We start from the raw sequence: 22,491 nt of genomic DNA, 5'->3' as shown, positions 1-22,491 counted from the left end.
ATTTATATAAGAGTATCTTATTTATTTTTAATAAATACATAATTATTTTAATGTGATCATCTCCTTCAACGGAGTTTGACTTTCTGCTTCTCAGCTCAATTTCGCGAAGAGATAATTCACAATTTTTTTTTTGTTAAACATTTCAATCGCATATAATAGATTGCTAAAATTCAAAATAACAAAAAAATGAGATACTATCTTTATGAAGTTTACTGGACTGCATTTCTCAACATCCTTTTCAAGCTTAAAATAAAACAACCTCCATTTCATATATAAGAGTACACATTTTATCATTTATTAGACATCGATCAATAACAACAAAAATAATGTAGAATCTGTTATTACTGAACTTGTTTATTTTTTGTAATTGTTTGATAATAAAACACAACACGAGCACGGTTCAAGTTAGACTAACTCGTGTTGTGTAGCCGAATTGTCTAACTCTACGGGATGGTTATAGACCAATAAACAAATTTAATCGAACATAATATTGCACATCTAATCAAATTAAACCTTATAACTAATTAAATTAAGATAATTATTAATGTAGAGAGAATATTATGGTTACTGCATTAATTTTATTTTTACTGATTAGATACAATTATATTATTTATAAGTTATGTTATATTATTAATAAAAGCAATTAAATTAAGGTAAATGTGTTAGTTGAGTTTCTAAAAATTTAATTACTTTGAATAAGAATATAATATTAATGATTAAATAAGAGATTAGAGAGATTGAGTTTTTTTTTTAAATTATTAAGATAATTATTTAAGGGGTTAAATTATTATTTTTCAATAATTGTTTTTTTTCACATAATAATTTAACTTTGACAACACATATTTCTCTTAGGCCTTTCTAATTATGCTCATAACAAAAATTAGTTAAATTATTAGAATGAGAATAATGAGTTTTAATTGATTCTAGAGGTTACTTCAATTATACTTATAAATAAATGATGTATATATTTGAAAATAACTCTTCAAATATTAATTGCAAATTAGATGAACCATAATTAGAGTTAGCCAAACAAAGAGAAAATACTAAATAATTTAGTATGAAGTTAAGGAAACTCAAAGAAGAGAAAATAGATTATCATCTTAATCCTTGTTTGGTAAAGGTTATTTAAATAACATATAATCTAAAAATATAATATCACTCTTCATTTTTTTTATCAAATTATTTAATTAATTACTTAAAATATTAAAATATTATTTATTTTAAATAATTATTTTTTATTTTATCATTATATATTAATACTTTCTAAATTCTTTTATCAAAAATATATATTCATCTAACAATCATTATCAATCAATTAAATAACCAGGTTACTTAAATAACTTAAATTCTAACAATTCTTGTCACAATAAATACCAAAATAATTATACTTTAAATGATGGAATCTTGTCTAAATTACAAAAATTAAAATACTTCTTGCTATGAAAAATATTTCGTACAATGGTAGAAAGAAAATAAATAAATAAAAGATAAGAACGATGATAAAGATAAATTAATTAGAATATAATATTCTAATTTATAGAAAATTATGAAAGATTAAAAAAAATAAAGAATTGAGATAGATAAAAGTTAAAACAATCTTAGTATCCTGATTTTGATATTGAGTTATTTGAACAATGAAATGATTATTTTTAATATTTTTTATTTGGTATAAAATTATTTAAATAAAGAAAAATCATTCTTAATAATCCGCATCAAATTAGACCTAAGTTTAGTGGTTGATAGTACCAAGGCAAAGTGATAACAGAAACCGAGAAAAGGACATGTAAGAGAAGAATGAATGAATAAAGGAAATGGTCAAGTCATAAATCTCTGATAAATCTCATCTTCATTGAAGATCAAGAGAAGACGCTTCCAAAAATAGGATTCTCTCTCTGCATTCTCGTCGTTTAGCAGGAGAAGAAGGAAGAGAGGTCCGCCTGCAATCTTTCATCAGGTAATATCTCTCCTTCATGAATCAATCAATGAATCAATCAAGAATGCCTTGATAATTAATACAGATTGTTCGAGCAATCAATGTATTGATTGATATGTGTACAATAGAAGGAGACCTTTCAATTTAGGATGATGATGATGATGTATTGATGTCGATTCAATATTAGGTTAGGGTTACAGATGGATTCAGAACGTTTACCTCCACGTCCTGCGTCTTCTACAGTTAGATGTTACGACGGTGGCGGTAATGGTGGTGGAGGTGTAGCTGATGGTAGTTGTTCTTTATTAATGCATAGATCTTATTCAGGAACCTGGCTTCGATCAGTAGAACGAAAACACTACGAATTTAACGAAGGAAACGATGCTACTATTTCGATTGGGGATCTCACATTTCAGAATGTCCCTCGCATTGAAATTGAAAATGAATGCATTGCATTACGCGATATGATTACAACTCAACAACAATCCATGCGAAACCTTTCTGTTGAATTGGAAGCAGAACGAAACGCTTCATCATCCGCAGCAAACGAAGCAATGTCGATGATTCTCAGGCTACAGAGGGAGAAAGCAGAGGTTATGATGGAAAATCGTCAATTCAAACGTTATGCTGATGAAAAGATTGCTCATGATCAGCAAAAGATTTCTGCTATAGAGGAATTGCTTTACAAGAAAGATCAGGCTATTCAATCTTTAAGCAATGAGGTGCAGTTTTACAAACATAGAATGTTGAGTTACGGACTTATTGAATCTGAATCAGATGGAGATTCTGTTCCTCCTCAATTCGAATTCCCTCCTATTTACGATTATCCACCTCTCAAATGCAATAAAGTTAATCAACATCACGTTTATCCAGAGATTGATTACGATATACTCGATTTGGAATACAGGATTAATCAATTGGAAAAGAGTCCAAGAACAATTCATCCAGATGGATCTCCTAGAAACCCTAGGCATTTCAGAAGAATCTCGACAGGTAGTCCAAGTTCAGTTATCGCTTCTTCCGAATCTCCAAGGTTAATGACTCACATGAGAAAGATGGAGAATGCATCAGATCTTGGAGACGACTTCACTAGCGATAGGATTTATACTATTGACAATGGATATTCGGAAACAAAGCATGTTCATAATAATGATAATGATAACGATTTCGATGATGAGTGTACGAATACTAGTATCGATGATCAAGAGATCAAGAAACTTTACATGAGACTTTATGCTCTTGAGGCTGATAGAGAATCAATGAGGCAAGCAATCATTTCTATGAGAGCTGATGATGAACAATTTGTATTATTGAAGGAGATTGCTGAAAATCTCTATAAAGACAAGTTACCTGTTACAAGGAATATGATCATTCCTGTAAAGAAGAAACAATCTCTTCTTAAGAGATTTTCCTTCATCTCCATATTCTTCAAGGTAAATCAATTAACCTCAATTACTATCAAAATCGATTTTCATACTTTTCTAGTTCTAATTTATTCTATTTTATAGTGGATTTTTTCGTTCATATTCGGGAGAAAGCTAGAACTTCGCTGCAAGTGAGTAATTGTTTGCATTTCAATGTTTGTTGCGATATTAGTTTTTTGTTATAACGATTATTGTGAAACTTTCGTTTCTAGGTACTTTTTTGGAATATCGGCTAGTAGTGTGGGACTATTGATGCTTCTTGAGAAGGGTTGTCGGGTTGGACGACGAAGATATTTACCGTCGAATACGAATCCTTGAAGATTATTTCATTCATTTTTGTGTCGAATTGGATATTTTTTAGTTCATTGTTAATACTCTAGATTGATTCATTTGTTTTGTAAAAGAAATTAGAGTATTTTTTAAAAGGATATATATAGTTTGTTTTGGTTATTCTGCCAGAGATAGAGCAAGACTTTCTTAAAAAAATTTAAATGATTCAAATTATATTTTGTGGTTGTATTTTACTTTTTGTTAACAGATTGTAGGTGATGACTTAAAATGAAACGTGCTTGATGTTTATTTTTTTAATAAAAAGAATTAAAGTATGGATAAAATAAAGTACATACTAATTCTTTTTTCTTTTTTTTGGTATGGTCAGCAATTAAAAACGAGGTAAGAGAATTAAATCACTATTTGTTCGGTTATAGAAGTATACATCCTTCAGTTGATAAAGAAGACAAATTGTACAATTCTTCGAGAATATGTTACGTTTTAAATTGTCTTAAATTACTGACAATTTCACTAAAACTTTGCTGATAACAATATTAAAATCGTTGAATTCTCTCTAATTCTAAATTGACTTTAAATTACCGACATTTTCAAATAACTCTGTCGATGATCATATTTGAAGACTTGTGTACCAAATTCAGGATTATTATCTATATCTCCCAATTTAAGGGCGATAAATATTATTATATTATTAATAATGAGGTAGTAAGTAATAAAACTTAATCTTTTATTCTTGGTTTATATATTAGATGTGAATTGTATTATTACACATTTTTAATGAAACATATTAGTGTATGTTTTCAAACTTACAAATCTTGAATATGTCGTGATTGAACAAGTTGTACTAATGACTTGGACAAGAATAATGAAATTTAACAATTTTGTAAAATCATTTGAAGAATTTTTTTTTTTTTTTTTACGAAACTTATCAAAAAAGATATAATACAAATAAGCTTTAGACTAATAAAACTATAAGCATGTATTCCGTGTATTTGCACGAGTAATAATTTAAAAAACTGTGAAAAAAATATTATGGTAAAATTTTTATGGGCGGGTAAACCCACAATCCGACCCAAGTATCCATTTACTCTCACATATATCCAAATTAACCACAGCTCTCGACCCGACAATCCGAACACTTTAAAAATTAAACATCATTATATATACATAGATTAGTTAGTTAAAAAATTGAACTTATATTGTTAAAATGTCACGCGTTTATCAAATTTTGGGTTGAATTTAAAAAATAAAGTGTTATTAGCCTAGTTGGTTAAAAGATTGTACTTGTTTTGTTAGGTTGCAAACTCGAACCATACCTATAACATTTTTAATTTTATTTTTAACCGTTTTAAGTTTATGGGCGAGTCAACCCATAATCCGACCCAAGTATCCTTTTACTCTCACATATATCCAAATTAACCACAGCTCTCGACCCGGCAATCCGGACACTTTAAAAATTAAGCATCATTATATATACTAGCATTTAGCCCGTGCATTTGCACGAGTAATAATATAAAAAACCGCGAAAAAAATTACGGATAACATTTTTAATTTTATTTTTAACCGTTTTAAGTTTATGGGTGGGTCAACACATAATCCGACCCAAGTATCCATTTACTCAACATCATTATATATTAGTTAATTAAAAAGTTGAACTTATATTAATATTAAAACGTCCCGCGTTTATCAAATTTGGTGTTGAATTTAAAATATAAAGTCTTTGTAGTCTAGTTGGTTAAAGAGTTGTACTTGTTTTGTTAGGTTGCAAGTTTGAAACATACCTCTAGCATTTTTAATTTTATTTTTAACCGTTTTAAATTTAAGAACGGGTCAACCCACAATCCGACCCAAGTATCCAAATTAACCACAGCTCTCGACCCGGCAATCCGGACACTTTAAAAATTAAGCATCATTATATATATATAGATTAGTTAGTTAAAAAGTTGAACTTACATTAATGTTAAAACGTCCCGCGTTTATCAAATTTGGTGTTGAATTTAAAATATAAAGTCTTTGTAGCCTAGTTGGTTAAAGAGTTGTATTTGTTTTGTTAGGTTGCAAGTTCGAAACATACCTCTAGCATTTTTAATTTTATTTTTAACCGTTTTAAATTTAAAAACGGGTCAACCCACAATCCGACCCAAGTATCCAAATTAACCACAGCTCTCGACCCGGCAATCCGGACACTTTAAAAATTAAGCATCATTATATATATATATAGATATATATATATATATATAGATTTTAATTTTATTTTTAACCGTTTTAAATTTATGAGCGGGTCAACCCACAATCCGACCCAAGTATCCATTTACTCTCACATATATCCAAATTAACCACAGCTCTCGACCCGGCAATCCGGACACTTTAAAAATTAAGTATCATTATATATATATATATAGATTAATTAGTTAAAAAGTTGAACTTATATTGTTAAAATGTCACGCGTTTATCAAATTTTGGGTTGAATTTAAAATATAAAGTGTTATTAGTCTAGTTGGTTAAAAGTTGTACTTGTTTTTGTTAGGTTGCAAGTTCGAACCATACCTATAACATTTTTATTTTTATTTTTAACCGTTTTAAGTTTATGGGCGGGTAAACCCACAATCCGACCCAAGTATCCATTTACTCTCACATATATCTAAATTAACCACAGCTTTCGACCCGACAATCCAAACACTTTAAAAATTAAGCATATTTGTGTTGCCCATCTTTTATTCTAAGTTTTTGATATTTTCTTTGTATAAGGCTAATTTAATAATACTTTTGAAACAAAAATAATAAATTAATAATAGTGCTAAGGGTAGGCCCCACTAGCAATAACAGAAATAACCGTCATCGTGTTTAATTTCCAATCACTCTCTTCTCTCTCTCTCCATCCAATCTGAGTTATCTAATACACTATCTATGGCTTCTGTGAGTCGACTCGTCTACTCGGTCATAATCACCTCTCTCATTTCTGCAACAACTTTTCTCTCTCCTTGATCTCTTTCTCCCAATCAAACCAAAGCGAATTTTCCTCCCCATCTTTTCTCATTCCATCTTCATTTTGAATCATTTCATTATTACCTGAGTTAGGGTTTGTACATGTCTGTAACTCTGAGCTACGATTCTCTACGAGATTCGATTCATTTATGAAATCCATACAGAAGATTGCTTAGTATATGATGGGGAACTCACAACCCCGTATAGGTGGTGGTAAGAATAATGGGTTCTTGGAATCAGTTACAGCTGCAATCTGGAAAACTCAGCCTCAAGATGCGCCTTGTCCTAATGAATCCAATATGAAGCGAGTACCAAGCATGGGACTAAAAATCGAATCCGTTCTACAGAGGAAAACGGAAAATATGAAGGAACTTTATACATTAGGAAGAAAACTTGGACAAGGTCAATTCGGGACGACATTTCTTTGTGTTGAGAAAGCTAGTGGTAATGAATGTGCTTGTAAGACAATATCTAAACGAAAGCTAACTACAGAAGAGGATGTGGAAGATGTTAGAAGGGAGATTCAAATAATGCATCATTTGGCTGGTCATTCAAATATTATATCGATTGTAGGTGCTTATGAAGACGCGGTTTCTGTTAATCTTGTTATGGAGCTATGTGCTGGTGGAGAACTTTTCGATAGGATTATACAGAGAGGACATTATACGGAGAGGAAGGCGTCTGAGTTAGCTAAGATAATTGTTGGTGTTGTTGAGACTTGTCACTCTTTAGGGGTTATACACAGGGATTTGAAGCCTGAGAACTTTCTTTTTGTTAATCAACAAGAGGAGTCTCCACTTAAAACCATTGATTTTGGACTCTCAATATTTTTTAGACCAGGTACCTACCTACCTATACACTTCAAATTTCTAGTTTTCTAGATTTTTGATCATGTTTAAGATGAAAAACATGTAGATTTTCATCAGGGTACTTTGAATTGGTACCATATAATGGTTTCTTCTTTGGTTTCTACTGCATTTGATGAGGTCCTTGAGGCTTGGGGACTCGAGCTTCATCTTCAATAGTTTTGCTTAGACATGTAATGATGTAATGCTAACTTAGTTCATAACAGCATTGAGCCGTGTTATGATTTTTCATTTTGATCATCGTACAAAAAATCTACATTTGTTATGTGTTTCAAAAATCACAATCACATATAAATAATTTAGATAATTTGATTATTTGGAACTAGTATTTTGTCTTAATCTATGTTATAATCATTATCTCATTTGGAAAATCGTCAAAATTAGAATTGAAAGTGATTTTTTATTTTCGTTTGATATAAGATTGTTTTTTAGTTCATAATCTAAATTAGATTATTGATTCTAGATTATATAGTGTGATGGTTGATGCTTCATTTGGTATAGATTTAGATCATGATTCAAATTATAGTATATTTTTGTTTCAATTTGGTATAGATTTGTGTTATCATGATGAAGCAATTTTTTAGTTTATTGTAATTTTTGACAAACATAACAGCTATAATTCTTTTCAGATCATGATCTAACATGAAAAAAAATTGATACCAAAACATCAATCTATATCATGGTTTCTATACCAAATGAAACCGCTGTAATCTCGATTTGATGTAAAAATTATGTATCATAATCCAAAAAATTATCTTATAAGAAACGGAAAAAAAATCACTTTCATCCACACCTTAACAATTTTCCAGTGAGACCGTGATTGTGACAAAATAATAGTTTTCTACTATGTTCTTACTTAGTAGACTGTGGCAACAATAACTTATTCTTCAATATGTATAATTTTACTTCATGAGCATCTAATGTTTCTATTTGGCTGGGGTTATGCTGGCAGAAAGGACACTTCTATGATCCCTTACACGGCTTGTTTCTTTATGCCTGATCTAAATGACATTGACATATTATTCCCTGGTTGTCCGGTTTCAAAATTTGTTCAACTCTCTATTAAGCTCATTTCAAAATGTTATTCAGAGCTAAGATTTCATTATAATACAGGTGAAACCTACAAGGATGTGGTTGGAAGCCCTTACTATGTGGCTCCGGAAGTTCTTCTCAAAAACTATGGTCAGGAATGTGATGTTTGGAGTGCCGGAGTTATGATTTATATCTTATTGAGTGGGGTCCCCCCATTTTGGGACGGTAAGTATTCAAGCTTCTTCTTTTTCATCATTCCCCTATTATGTTCTAGATGATGTATTTCTGTTTGTGGAATTTGAGGAGGTATATTCTTTGAACAGAAACGGAGCAAGGAATTTTTGAGCAGGTTATAAAAGGTGAACTTGACTTCGTATCAGATCCTTGGCCTAGTATATCTGATGGTGCCAAAGATCTAGTTAGAAAAATGCTTGTGAGAGACCCCAAAAAGAGATTGACTGCCCACGAAGTTCTTTGTGAGTATGCTGCATATTTATTATGAGAAATGTTTTGAGATTCTGATCAGACTATTGATTTAGTGTTGTTTGTTAATGTTGTTTTATTCTATTAATCATGGTGCCAAGCAATTAGTCTCTGAAGGAAACATGATGAATTGCATAGGATGATTCCTAAACCTTGCTGATGATGATAAAGTGTACTTTTGTTTTTCCAAGTGCTTCAAACCAAGAACTACTTCCAGTTGACAACTTAAGATTTTGAGCTAAGTTTTCTTTCAAATTCATTAACAATGGTTATTTATTTCCAGGCCACCCTTGGATTCAGGTTGATGGGTTAGCTCCTGACAAACCTCTAGATTCAGCAGTATTATCTCGCCTGAAGCAATTCTCTGCCATGAACAAACTGAAGAAGATAGCCATCAGAGTACGAACTTTCAATCATCTATTTATATGGTGATAGCCAAAAACAATTCATGTATTATTCACCAAAGTCTTGACTCAATACATGAAAAGTGACATTCAATAGAGTTATTGCGAATAATACAAACAATGTCTAGACAAAAACGCTGTTTATTGAATAACTTAACAATGAAGCCATGCTGAATAGGTAAAAGAATAGGACGAATATAATGGCCACTTTTTTATATCAGATATCTGATCTGGATGTGGATCAAGATGAGATTACAGGAAACATGACTTAGATCAGACACAAATTTAGAAAATTATTGGTGGTTTCTCATCTGAATCCGGACTTAGAAACAGATTGTTTCAAATAGGACATATAAAGAGTTGCAAAATAGCATCATACTAAGAATCAAAAAAGTGCTTCCTTTCCAATACATTAATTAGAACATGCATGTACTTGTGGTTTACATAAACTAATTATCTATTTTGTTTATCTGGGGGCAGGTTATTGCTGAGAGTCTGTCTGAGGAGGAAATTGCAGGATTAAGACAGATGTTCAAGATGATAGATTCAGATAACAGTGGACAAATTTCGCTTGAAGAATTGAAAAAAGGATTAGAGAGAGTTGGGGCCAATATTAAGGATTCAGAAATCCACAATCTAATGGAAGCGGTAATAATTTCAACTGGATTCAACTATTTTTATCAAGAAATAACATGCTTCATTGACATTTGCAGGCTGATGTTGATAACAGTGGCACTATAGACTATGGAGAATTCATTGCTGCAATGATTCATCTGAACAAGATTGAGAGGGAAGATCATTTATTTGCAGCATTTTCATACTTTGATAAAGATGGAAGTGGATACATCACACAAGATGAACTCCAACAGGCCTGCGATCAATATGGTCTCAAAGATATTCGCATCGAAGATATTATCCATGAAGTTGATCAGGACAATGTAAATAAACCAATTTGCATTCTTCTAGAACTCTTTTTATTTCCAAAAAAGAATTACCCGGTTCCTTTTTCAGGATGGTCGGATTGATTATAACGAATTCGTCGCCATGATGCAAGACTCTAGTTTTGGCATGATGAAGCCTTCACATGAAAAAGACATTACAGAATTGAGGTAAGAAAATTACATAGACAAAAGTTTTGATTCATAACACTGATAAATGATAAACTTTAATTCTAATTCTTAGCCTTGATGATGATGATGATGAAAAATTCACTGATGAGACTTTAGGATCAATGAAGAAGAAAGAAACATGAGTTTTAGGTAAGCTTTTCAAGCATACAACAAAAAGACTGACATTTTTTTCTAACAAAATCATCAATTTCTCTATTTTTGGCCAAGTTCTAGTCAAATTCGCTCGCGATCGGAAGATCAAACTGGAAGAGACGGAATAAGTGGTTCGACACATTTTGGCGATTGCATGTTTACTTATCTAGTTAAAATATTAGAATGTTCTTAAGCTATTTTCTTTGTAAAATGGTACTATTTTTTCTTAACATACAATTTGTGAATGAAATTTTGTGATAATATTTACATATTATTTTCTTTTGTTATCAGCTTAAAAACAACAAAATTCTCTTTTACATAGATTTTTTTAAAAAACTTTTTACATATTCTTATTTATTTTGAGATCATTATATTTTTTTTTAGAGAGATGAGTACAAGATTATTTGAGAGAAATTCTTATTTTTTGAATTGATATTATCAAGATTGAAACAAGTAGTTCAATAACAATATGTTTTTTTCTTGAAATAAATATTACTATTGTGATTAATTGAAAATTGTTTGTTAAAATTTATTAATTAAATATTTTAATGATGTTATTATATGTGACCAACTTGAACAAATAGTTTACTATAATGAAGTAATAAAACACAACAAATATGAGAAAAATATATATATTTCCATCTAAGTTTATTTTTTTTATCACTTGCATTTCTAAACTTATTCATCACTATGATTTATGTCTTCACAATCATGAAGTAATCATCTCTAATTTCTAACAGTGCACCTTTAAATCAATTTTCTTGGGGCATAACCAATTTTGCATATTTCACCCCTAGTGATTTGTTAACTTCTCATGCTACACTCTTTTCATTTATTAGGATTAAAACTTGCATATTCTTTTTTGTAAATTTTCTAATAAGGGAGAGATCAGGCACTAGAATTAAGTTTGAAAAAAGATTGTATTCTAATTTTTTTTTTTGATAAACATAAAAAAGAAAATTACAAAAATTAATGAGTAAGGATATAAGGGAGAAATTTAGTGTTATTATTGATATGGTAGCCTTTGATACAACTTGAAATATAATAGGAGAGAATTTTTTTATTTTTTACGTCCACCCACACTCACTTATTATGACATCATTCTTAACATTATTTATGTTACTAAATTTTTAGTTTATGTTATTAAACAAAATTAATATGTAGCTCGAAAAAGTATGTATATAAAAATGATCATACTAAAACATTAGAAACTAATATAAATCTTATTATTTTTTTAGGTTGAGAGATTTAGATCCATATATGCTATTTTGATGTTATAATTATTTAAAAAAATTAATTATTTATTGTAAAATATTATTTGAATATAAAAAAATAAACACATCTTAAGAGATAAAAAAAAATATATCATAAATTATAAAAACACTTTAATAATAGTATAAAAGCTTTTTAAAAAAAAATCAAAACATTTTTTTTTATATATATATAAAAGACTATGACAAGGAATAAGGTTAGAGTTAAAGTTAGGATTATGGTTAAAGTTAGAGCTAGGCTATGACTAGAAATAATGTTGGGTGGATTGAATTTTTTTTTTGTTTGTTTTTTTAGCCTACAATTTCTATTGGGATTTTGTATGAATTCGTTTGTTAATTATACGAGTTAAGAGGGTAAATCTATTATTATTCTTGGTTTAGTCGTAAAAGTTAACTTGGGAGCACATTTTGAATAGCTTTACAAGTTCAACAGTCTAAGTCGAAATAAGGAGGTTTGGCCAAAATAAAAGAGAAAAAAATAGACACGATGTTGTCATATCTGCAAAATATAGTACTAACTTATTCTCTGCGTTTGGTGGAGCTTTCAGTTCTCGAAAAAGCGCCAAAGAATTTGGATCCAGTACTCCATTATCTCTCTATCTCTTTCACTTTCTCTCTCGCTTGAACAATCTTTGAAGGTATTCGCTTCTCTCTCTCCATTGTAGTGTTACAGGTACTCAATTTTATACGTGTCTATATTATTGTAGAGATGCACGCAAATAATCGGTGTTTTGTGGTTCTGTTTATCTTTTTTTTGGACGAATATTGGTCAGTTTAATTTCAGTTTCCTTTCGATTTTTGTCAAGTTTAAGAGATCGTTCCGTGATGCTTGCGCTCTGTCTGAATCGCGATTGTGGACTGAAACACGAATTGCTCTTCAGTCGGAACTGTACAGCAACATGCAGAATGATAAAACCTATCGGAAAAACCTTGAACGAACTGATAGTACTTTTGCGATTGCGCTAAGGATCGCAATTTAACTTTTACGCATTTGTCAGCGCACAGAGAATTCTTATAAATCTCAGATTTAAAAATTGATAGAGAAGCGAAACCTGATTCTCGAATGTAGGAGTTGCGATGATCGGATTCGTACTTCTGTTCTCTTTAGGTTCTTGATTCCTTTCCCGATTCAACTAGAAGTTGTACAGTCTGTCTGTGTCTGACTTTGGCTGTTTCATTTCACGATTCAGCCGGAAGTTGTGTATCTCGCTTGATGACTTTTGATTGTGGTGTTGCACACTGATCTTGTTGCGTTTTTGTTTTAGTTTCAGGCGGTTGTCTCTTTGTTTTGATCTATATTTTACCAGAGATTGGATTCTGGTGGTGGTTCTTCAAACTAGGTTTTCAATTGATCGTGTAAAAAGAAGTTTTAACCAAATGATCATGTTAGCAAAAAGATTGCATTGCTTGAATGAAATTATTTGTTGTATGATTGAGGAGAAAATGGGCTTTAAACAGCCAAATTTGTTATGAGGCTGTAAGCAACTCTTTACAGAAGAACGTAATGCGGTGGAAAAGGCGCAATCACTTTTGTTGAGAATTTTAGTTTTGTAGACAAGTTTTGTGGTGGCATGCCTTTCTATATGAGATGCTTGACTTTTTTAGCTGATCTTGATTGGAAAAGTTTTAGGAGGAATAGATTTATTATACTCTACAGTTGTATATATATTTTGGCTGATTTATTTGTTCTTTCTTTGGGGTAAGGTTTTTGGAAGGTGACAATTACAATCGCAATGGATCGTCTGGAAGGTCCTGCTCGTCTCATGATAGTTTCAGATCTTGACCATACCATGGTCAGTGTTGCTATCTAGTCTATCTTGATTTTTGTACTGCTGTTAATTGACTCTGATGATTGAACTTGTCAAGGTACTTTGTAGGTGGATCATCATGATCCTGAGAACCTTTCTCTGCTCAGATTTAATGCTTTATGGGAAGCACATTACCGTCATGATTCACTACTAGTATTCTCAACTGGGAGATCACCCACGCTTTACAAGGAGTTGAGAATTGAGAAACCCATGCTGACACCAGATATCACTATATTGTCTGTTGGAACTGAAATTACCTATGGTAATGCAATGGTGCCTGATGAAGGATGGGTTGAATATCTAAGTCAGAAATGGGACAAGAACATAGTGAAAGAAGAAACAAGCAAGTTCTCTGAACTCACTCTTCAGGTAACATGTCTTGGAAATAAAGTAATAGGGTGCATTGATAAAACTAATAATTAAGTAATGAATGTATATACTGAATTTGAAGTGTTGAATGAGTTAAGTCACTTAAAAATAAATGTTGAATGAAATATCTAAAATTTAAGTTAATAGACAAGCTGATTTGATAAAATGTGGAACTAATGTCAGCAAAGTAGTTAAACACCTATTTTACCCTCATAATGACGTAATTTGATTAATTTACGGCTATTTGTACTATGGACGCTCTGACTAGATTATCGAGTTAAATCATAGCTTATCAAATTCAATTCAATTTTCTACTTGTTTTAGTTTAATTTGAGTTGAATATAAATAATTAAGGGATTTAAATTACATTTATAAAATGAATTTAATTCAAATAAGCACTTAATCCGTCTTAGTATGAGCTTCATATGTGTCAGATATGTCAACTATTGGTGGCCTGCATCTAGTGAGGAGAAAAATGCACCAACCACAAGGACTTTGTAGCCTTTTTTAAAATCTCATTAAAACAAATAACCCAACCACTTTATGGGTTTATGTGCAATCAGTTATTTGCCTATGCAATTGCTTATTCGTTGTTGACATTTTTTCATCTGTATTATAGAAGAATGATTTAGGTGATGTTATGTTATAACATTATATCAGTATTAGATGATAATACTAGTAGCTGAGGTTTCTAGCATTGGGTTTCAAATACGATCTATTATCGTCATATTTCAACCACAAAATGTTCAATTTTTGCCACAGTGAACTAGAGTTTGTGAAGCACTTGTTCAATTCCTTTGAGTTACACGTAATATTGTATACAGAATATTTTTATATGGTATTTTGTCTTGCTGAAACATTTTTAGTAAATAATGCAGTCTGAAACAGAGCAGCGACCACACAAGGTTAGCTTCCACATTCAGAAAGACAAAGCTCAGGGAGTAATGAAATCTCTTGCTGAGCGTCTGGAACAACGAGGGGTAAGAAAAGATCTTCTGAATTTATGTATCACCTATTAAATAAAATTAACAGTTCTTCATTAGGAAAATAACTTCTTCCTCTAAACCATCAAGGTATCATTTTAATTTAACAAACTTTTGTTCTGCTTTTTCCTTTCTTCTGATGCAACTGTTTTCTTCAGTTGGATGTTAAAATAATATACAGTGGAGGGGTAGATTTGGATATCTTGCCGCAAGGAGCTGGTAAAGGGCAAGCCCTTGCTTATCTGCTTAAAAAAATGAAGGCAGAAGGAAAATTACCTACCAACACACTTGCCTGTGGAGACTCTGGAAATGATGCTGAATTATTCAGCATCCCTGACGTATATGGTGTCATGGTTTGTTTTCTCCTTTTACTCATTATGTGCCTTTTCTTTGTAATTCTTATGATCCAAACAGTTTTTTCACTTTGTAATCTCCTTTGGCAGGTAAGTAATGCCCAAGAAGAATTACTTCAGTGGCACGCTGCAAATGCAAAGGATAATCCTAAGGTAATTCATGCAACTGAGAGGTGTGCATCCGGTATTATACAAGCTATTGGACACTTTAACCTTGGTTTGAACGTGTCTCCAAGAGATGTTAAGGACTTAAAATCTACACTTCAAATTTCCGACCCTCGTCATGAAGTGGTGAAATTTTTCCTGTCCCTTGAGAAATGGAGGCGTGCTGAAACAGAACGCTCTGATCCATTTTTGTCGGAGCTCAAAGCAAGTTGTGTATGTTGTTCTGATCCCTTTGGTCTTCAATTTTAATTTTGTCTGCTGATGTTGGTGTTTATAACTAGGGGCTTGTTCTATGTAGGGTTTAAAAAGAAAATAATAATCTAAATTTTTGGAAATACTTTGTTTGATGAAAAAATGTACTATTTGAGTTAAATGACTCAAATTTTCTTTGTATTTAATATTTTAAAATGTTCTAAAAGATAAATTAAGGGTATCTTAGTACTTTAGTTGATGATGGTTTGATTTATAAACTAATTGTTAATGTGACAAGGTGTTATTTGCATTTCCAAATAACCCTTCATCAAACAAGGCCTAAATTTGTTTGATTTCTTATCAAATCCTATTTCAGAGATTAGGAACGTGTCTTAAGTTTTTATTTATTTTTGGGTGATTTGTATTAAAGGGTGGGATTGATATGCAGAGTGCATACATTAAGTTTATTCTTATGTGGAAGGGCTTTATTTTTTATTCTTCTGTGAAGCAATGGCAAAATGATGTCATAATAGAACCAGATATGTATCTACCATCAAAGTGTGTCTATTCTTTTGCTATAATGTACTATTAACCAAATTCAAATTGGTTATGATCAAATTATTTTTTGGATCGTGATCCAGATTATAGTGTAATTTTGTTGTTACATTTGTTATAAAAATTATTTTATAGATCATGATCCAAACAACTTTGGTTTCATTTGATAGAGTTTTCTTTTTCTGGATCATAATAACTTCTTATATCATGATACTAACTATTTTCTAGACATAACAATGTAGATTTTTCCGAATCATGATCAACATGAACAAATGATATAGCAAAATAGATTGATGACAGACTATTGTAGTAGTATCTTGGATTGCAAAGCATCACATTCTGTCTTCTCCAGTGGATTATTTGTTATTTCTCATCCATGTTCCTTATAAAATGTTGTATTAAAGCTTTTCTTTTATTCCTGCAGCTTCCATCATATACCTTTGTCCATCCATCTGGAGTTGTGAAAAATCTTCTCGAGTTGCCAGACACTTTGCAAAGTTGTTATGGAGATAAACAAGGGAAATCATATCGGGTATGGGTTGACCAAATTTCATCAGCGCAGATTGCTTCGAGCTCTTGGCTGGTGAATTTTACTAAGTGGGAGCTGATAGGTGAGCATACTTATCTATCCATATCATTGCTGTTTACTTCCTAATCTCGATTACTTGTTTTAACTTCTGAAACAGTTTCCCCATTTGGAAATATTTATTGTTTATTTATTTAGGAATTTGTTTTTGTATTTGGAAAACATAAACAATAAGTGTTTCCAAATGTGAATGTCTTGAGGCTCATTACTCATGTTGTTACTCCCATAATCTTTGTAGATGAGAAGCGAAGGGGTTGCGTTTCCACTGTTTTACTGAATTTAAAGGTACGGTTGAGATCAATCTATATGAAAGTTGACCTATATTTCACTTCGATATTTGATCATAAATCCAATTTGTAGTTTGAAATGATCCAAGTAAATAGGTTTTGGCATTTGTTTTTCGTGATTAGGAACCAAAATCTTCGGAAGGGTTTGTTTGGCTGCACATTCATCAGACTTGGGTGGGCGAAGTAGAAGCAAAGGATCACACAGATTGGGTATGCTAAAATCTGCTAGAATTGGCATCTTTTATTTAATTTTATTAAAGTGTTGAGAATAAATGCAGGAACACAATATAGTTGTGTCATACTCTCATTTTATATGCCATAATTCCAAAAATGATTACCTTGTGTATTTTGGGAGGTTTTTTCATCCTTTTCTTATAATATTGTTGTAATCACATGAACTTTGTGACTAGAAGATTAATGACCTTAATTTTTTTAACACTATCTTATTGTTCATGATTCTATTTTGTTCATTTTTTTTGACATTCCTTCTTAAACTCTTTCTTTTACAAACTTTATATCAAAAATCATATTCAAAATCTAAGTGATTTTTTTTTATTATCAATTCTGACAAAAGCAATTTTTCATGTCATCACACTGTTGTAATCAATTTAATGAGGGTGAAAGTACTATTTCTTTCTAACATGAACACCATCTTATTGTTCATGATTCTATTTTGTTCAAAGTTTTTTTTTTTTTTTTTTTTACATTCCTTCTTAAACTCTAATTCTTTTACAAATTATTATCTAACAAATAATCTTTCAAAATCTAAACAAATTCTCATCAATCTTGGTAAAAGTAAATCTCTGCCTGAATTCAGTAGACAAATGAAAAAAAAAACTATGAGTTTCGTACTAGTTTATGCACACAATCTTTTCATTTCATCACATTGAATAATGAGGTTACAATTTCTTTTTAATTTTTAACACCATCTTAGTTTTCAAAATATAAATTGTTTAAAATTTTACATCTCTTTTTAAACTCCAATTCTTTTACAAACTCTTATTTCAAAAGTCATCTTTCAAAATTTGAGTAAATCCTCATCAATTTTAGCAATGTTATATAATTTTCCTCTTAATTTTTTTACCATCCATTCTTGTTGAACCTGTTAGTTATGTTTGAATGAATGAAATTGTAATGGAATTTACATTGTAATTCTAATTTAATGAGAATTGAAATTGAATTATAATTTAATTTTTATGATTAGAAAAATTTTAAAATTGTAATTCAATATATATTAATAATTTTAATATATATTATTTATTTCATTAAAATATTAGTTTGATACAACCAATTAGTATAGTTTAAGTGTTATGAATTTTTTTTAAGTTTCGATTTTTATTAAAAAATTATCGGTTTAAATAAAAAATATATATATTTATATCCGTTAAAAATGTTAACTTACTAAATTAAAAAAATAAAAATTTATCAATTAAAAACTTTAATAGTATTTTAAATGATAAAATAATAAATTATTTTGTTTGAAAAAACATATAAAATAAAATTTGAAATTACATTTTCAAAATAAAAATAGTGGAACGAAGAATTATAAAATTACACTCGATTGAATTTCATTATAATTATAATTATAATTCTTAATATTAAAGGACTTATAACTTAAAAATAAGAATTGCATTACCTAATTCTAATTTCGATACCAATTCTAAGATAAATCCACTTTTAAAGTAATTCTTAAAAAGTATTTTATAAGAGACAAAATATTGTTTCAAATTTAATTTTCACTAAGAACTCCGATACATTAAACGAAAGTATTAAAAAAAAAAGAATTCCTAATTGTATCATCATGTCCCCACTTCTCATTCCAAACAATGGGATTATATTCCTTATAAAACTTATTAAACACTTTCAAAATTAGGATTTCTTAAAGAATATACACTAGTGATATAGTTTTATCATTTAAAAAGAAGAGTATTAAACACTCAAATTTGTTTTTCTTTATTTGATAAAAATAAATTATTTGTTTTAAATAATTACATATTTATAATTGTCCTTTAAAAAAATTAATTAAATATTTTAAAATAATCAATCAAAGATATTTTAATGAATTATGCAAATAATTGAAGTATAATAAGACAACAATGATTCAAAACAATATAAGAAAAGTTGAAAGATTTGTCCAATCCTACCTATCGCAATCGATATTGCTTCAACTTTTATATACGAGACAATACATTAAATATTGGATCTATTTTAAAATATCTTTTTTAGGAGAAATTATTAATAAAATTTAAAATTTGTATTTGATTAATATTTATCTTCAAATCTTATCTAATTGAATTACATTTAATATTTAATATTTAATAAAAAAAATTATTTTAAAAAAATTGTTTAAAAAAAATAATTAATATATATTAAAATGGTAAGAATGATCTAAGCAACCTATTAGGTAAGAATGACAATGAGGTGGATAAAAGAGGAATTTATTTACCAAACCCAGCCCTACTATTTTTTGAGACATATTTTTTATTACCATTCCCGCGTAGCATGTTGTACCATATTCTCACATTTTTAATATTATATATATTAAAAAAATTACATTATTATTAAAAAAAATAAATTTAAAATTCATAAATATAAAAAAATAGTAATGTTATATATATAAAAGTGTTTATTAATTTTCACAACAAAATTAAAGAGAAATAAGCATTAAAAAAAAATACCATTCAGTCTCATTTTTTGTCAACTAAGTCTAACAAAGATAAAATAACCCTTATTGGATTATTATAATTGACATTACTCTTTCAACTTATAATTTCTTATCCAACATGAAAACACTAATTTCTAACCCAACATCAAAACACACCTCAACATGAAAAAATAATGTGAGGGTCATATATTTTTTGGTTTGGGTCAAAATTAGGTTGACCGGTTTAACCTAATTAATAAATATGTCAAAATTGGATCGACCTTAAATGACTTAAAGTAGACCCGCAAACCTGTTTTTATATTTTTTTTTTTGTTAAGTTTTGTATTAATTTTTTTTTTTGTTAAGTTTTGTGTAAGATTTTCAATAGGCGGATTTTTAGTTTATTTTTGTGTTGATCTGAAATAAAAATGTGGTATTAATTATATTGGGTTAACTCAGGTTGAATTCGAGTTAAGTCAGATCAATCGAGTTAATTAGGTTGGGTTGTCAATTACAAATAAATATGTTTGACCCGAATATTAAACCGGTCATATTATGGTTATTATTGCTGAACTTGCTAACTTGACAACCCGAATTCACCGAACCGAACCAAACTCAACCTAAATTGCCATTCCCATTCTTCCGCACACAGGTCTTCCAGAATTTCAATTAGATTTGAAAGGGATTAGTGTTAAAAACATCTTAATTAGAAAAATGTCTCTATTTAATAAATGAAATTAGTTTAAGGTTTGATTCTCCAAATTTGAACACACAAAAAAGGAGTCTAAAAGAATATAAGAAGGAAGAAAATTACAACAAATGTTATCATCATCTTCTTCGAATCTCAACAATTCCTCTGAGATGGACTTCTCCAAAATCCAGCACCATAAAACTGATTCCACATTTCATCTTCCAATTCAACAATATCTTTGTCCGACTCAAACGATTTCATCGGTTCGCCATCCACAAATCCGATCTCGAAATCAATACAGCCGTCACTATAATACCTTCCTAACGTCGGAGTCCCTCCTCCATCTTTCAATAACCGTTTCCGTCTCTTCGTATTCATCGTTTTCCGGCAAATACCTGCAGGGATCTTGTAAACCGTCATCACCACAACGTCTAATATAGTGCATGGAACGCAACACCATACCGCCGTACATTCTGCCGCCGTAGTTCCAGCAACCTCCGATAATCGCTTCCCGACGGCGACATTTCTGAACGAACGAGATTTCGTCATCATCTTCGTCGGCGCTTGACGACGCATGTTAAATGACTGGTGACCGTGCCGGAGGAGGATCGACATTGAAACGGTTATCTTCTTTTTTTTCTTTTTCTCTTTCTCTCTAGAAGGTTAAATAAAACCTAAATCCGAGTTCTAGAGAAGAGGAATAGTCATTGTGATTCACTCTGTTGTAAAATCTGAAGATCCAATTCCTCAAAGGAGGTAATGGATCGGATTTGTGGCGAAACCAGTGCTAGAGATGGATCAAAAAAGAAATGGAGGTTGAAGATTCTTCCCCCATTGCCGGTGATGATGAGAAATTCACCGAACAAAATAATGATTCCAGCCTACAGAGAGAAGAAGGAGGTTTGAATCGTATCATATGAATCGGTAGCAACTAAAAGGATGAGCGATCCGTCCGAAATGGCCGGAGAACCAGAGATTACTTTTTGAATTCGCGCCTTCCTTTTATTCTTGTGGTCCATACAAAATGTGGAAAGCGACTCAACAGAATCCACGGCAGGTTAGAAATAGAGAAAAAGAGAGATTTTTTATTTTATTTTTTCATTTTGAGATAAATTCATTTTTAAACAATAGTCATATTTGACCTTTTAAGTTAATAAATGATTTTAACTTGATTAAGTTTTGTTTTAAGAAATACAAACATTATCCGTTAATATTTTCTCAGCTGCCTTAACATCTGAGATGCATGCGATCATAGTCACCGCCGCTTCAATAAAGTCACTTTTCTTTCGATTTGGCTACAGGCCACGGTTTCAATGTGAGCTTAAAAATAAAATGTCATTGTCAGGACTGAAATTAATTACCACTATAATACTACTACTTGGTACTACATAAACCTATCATGTTCTTTCTATCTTAATAATTCAGAGTTAGTTGGTGCACAAGCCCATACTGCCCCAGTTTGGTTCCGCCACTGTTCTCTCATAATTGACGACAATCAAAATATCTATCTCTCAATTAACATAGATTTTGTTTCGAATTAATGAATTTGTTTTTGCAGGTATTATTTCACTTTGTTTTAGATGCTATTTTGGTTGTTTTAGGTCATCCTTGTATTTGACAAATCTTTCCTAATTTTGATCTATAATGGAAATGAGTTGCTTTCTTTGTCTCGAGCAAATGGCTGAAAATTGTCTCGTATAATTGAATTATTTTGTTTTAATTCAATACTGGTGAAAGATGTTTTGATCTGAAAATATTTTTGATATTTGTCACTGAAAATTTAGCTGAAAATAAATACATTTAATTTTTAAGTTGTTTTTTAAACGGGAAGTAAATTGCAATTTTTTTTATAATTCAAAGTGTCCTTATCCCATCTTATATTATAAAGTTATATGATTTTAATTAATAAC

At 30.3% G+C, this 22,491-nt stretch overlaps 4 protein-coding genes across 7 annotated transcripts; 3 read left to right on the top strand and 1 right to left on the bottom strand.

Annotated features, from left to right (window-relative positions):
- Positions 1-1,795: 1,795 nt before the first annotated feature.
- Positions 1,796-3,835, top strand: LOC124912256 (myosin-binding protein 7-like). The gene is made up of 4 exons (XM_047452823.1): positions 1,796-1,954; positions 2,121-3,366; positions 3,442-3,488; positions 3,570-3,835. The coding sequence occupies exons 2-4, from the start codon at positions 2,134-2,136 to the stop codon at positions 3,673-3,675; spliced, it is 1,386 nt and encodes a 461-aa protein (XP_047308779.1). The 5' UTR covers positions 1,796-1,954; positions 2,121-2,133; the 3' UTR covers positions 3,676-3,835.
- A 2,719-nt stretch (positions 3,836-6,554) lies between these two features.
- On the top strand, positions 6,555-10,960 carry LOC124913424 (calcium-dependent protein kinase 20-like). Of its 2 annotated transcripts, none has more exons than XM_047454006.1 (9): positions 6,555-7,470; positions 8,610-8,753; positions 8,852-9,004; positions 9,295-9,410; positions 9,896-10,063; positions 10,129-10,353; positions 10,427-10,524; positions 10,598-10,674; positions 10,759-10,960. In XM_047454006.1, exons 1-8 carry the CDS (start codon positions 6,810-6,812, stop codon positions 10,665-10,667), a joined length of 1,635 nt encoding a protein of 544 aa, XP_047309962.1. In that variant the 5' UTR covers positions 6,555-6,809; the 3' UTR covers positions 10,668-10,674; positions 10,759-10,960. The 2 variants fall into 2 exon arrangements, with proteins under 2 accessions (XP_047309962.1, XP_047309961.1); XM_047454005.1 differs by having other exon boundaries at positions 10,753-10,960.
- A 1,491-nt stretch (positions 10,961-12,451) lies between these two features.
- On the top strand, positions 12,452-17,673 carry LOC124913425 (sucrose-phosphatase 2-like). Of its 3 annotated transcripts, none has more exons than XM_047454007.1 (9): positions 12,452-12,586; positions 13,653-13,741; positions 13,826-14,125; positions 15,004-15,105; positions 15,267-15,461; positions 15,552-15,839; positions 16,798-16,984; positions 17,198-17,244; positions 17,370-17,673. In XM_047454007.1, the coding sequence occupies exons 2-9, from the start codon at positions 13,682-13,684 to the stop codon at positions 17,463-17,465; spliced, it is 1,275 nt and encodes a 424-aa protein (XP_047309963.1). In that variant the 5' UTR covers positions 12,452-12,586; positions 13,653-13,681; the 3' UTR covers positions 17,466-17,673. The 3 variants fall into 3 exon arrangements, with proteins under 3 accessions (XP_047309963.1, XP_047309964.1, XP_047309965.1); XM_047454008.1 differs by lacking the exon at positions 12,452-12,586 and adding an exon at positions 12,588-12,621; XM_047454009.1 differs by lacking the exon at positions 12,452-12,586 and having other exon boundaries at positions 13,815-14,125.
- Positions 17,674-20,734: 3,061 nt separating this feature from the next.
- Positions 20,735-21,196, bottom strand: LOC124912999. Its single transcript, XM_047453624.1, has one exon. The coding sequence runs from the start codon at positions 21,194-21,196 to the stop codon at positions 20,735-20,737; it is 462 nt and encodes a 153-aa protein (XP_047309580.1).
- Positions 21,197-22,491: the final 1,295 nt, after the last annotated feature.

Source organism: Impatiens glandulifera, chromosome 8 (assembly GCF_907164915.1).
Source record: "Impatiens glandulifera chromosome 8, dImpGla2.1, whole genome shotgun sequence".
Classification (NCBI taxonomy): Eukaryota; Viridiplantae; Streptophyta; class Magnoliopsida; order Ericales; family Balsaminaceae; genus Impatiens; species Impatiens glandulifera.
The sequence above is the reverse complement of the archived record's forward strand: the minus strand, read 5'-3'. Positions and strand labels throughout refer to the sequence as shown.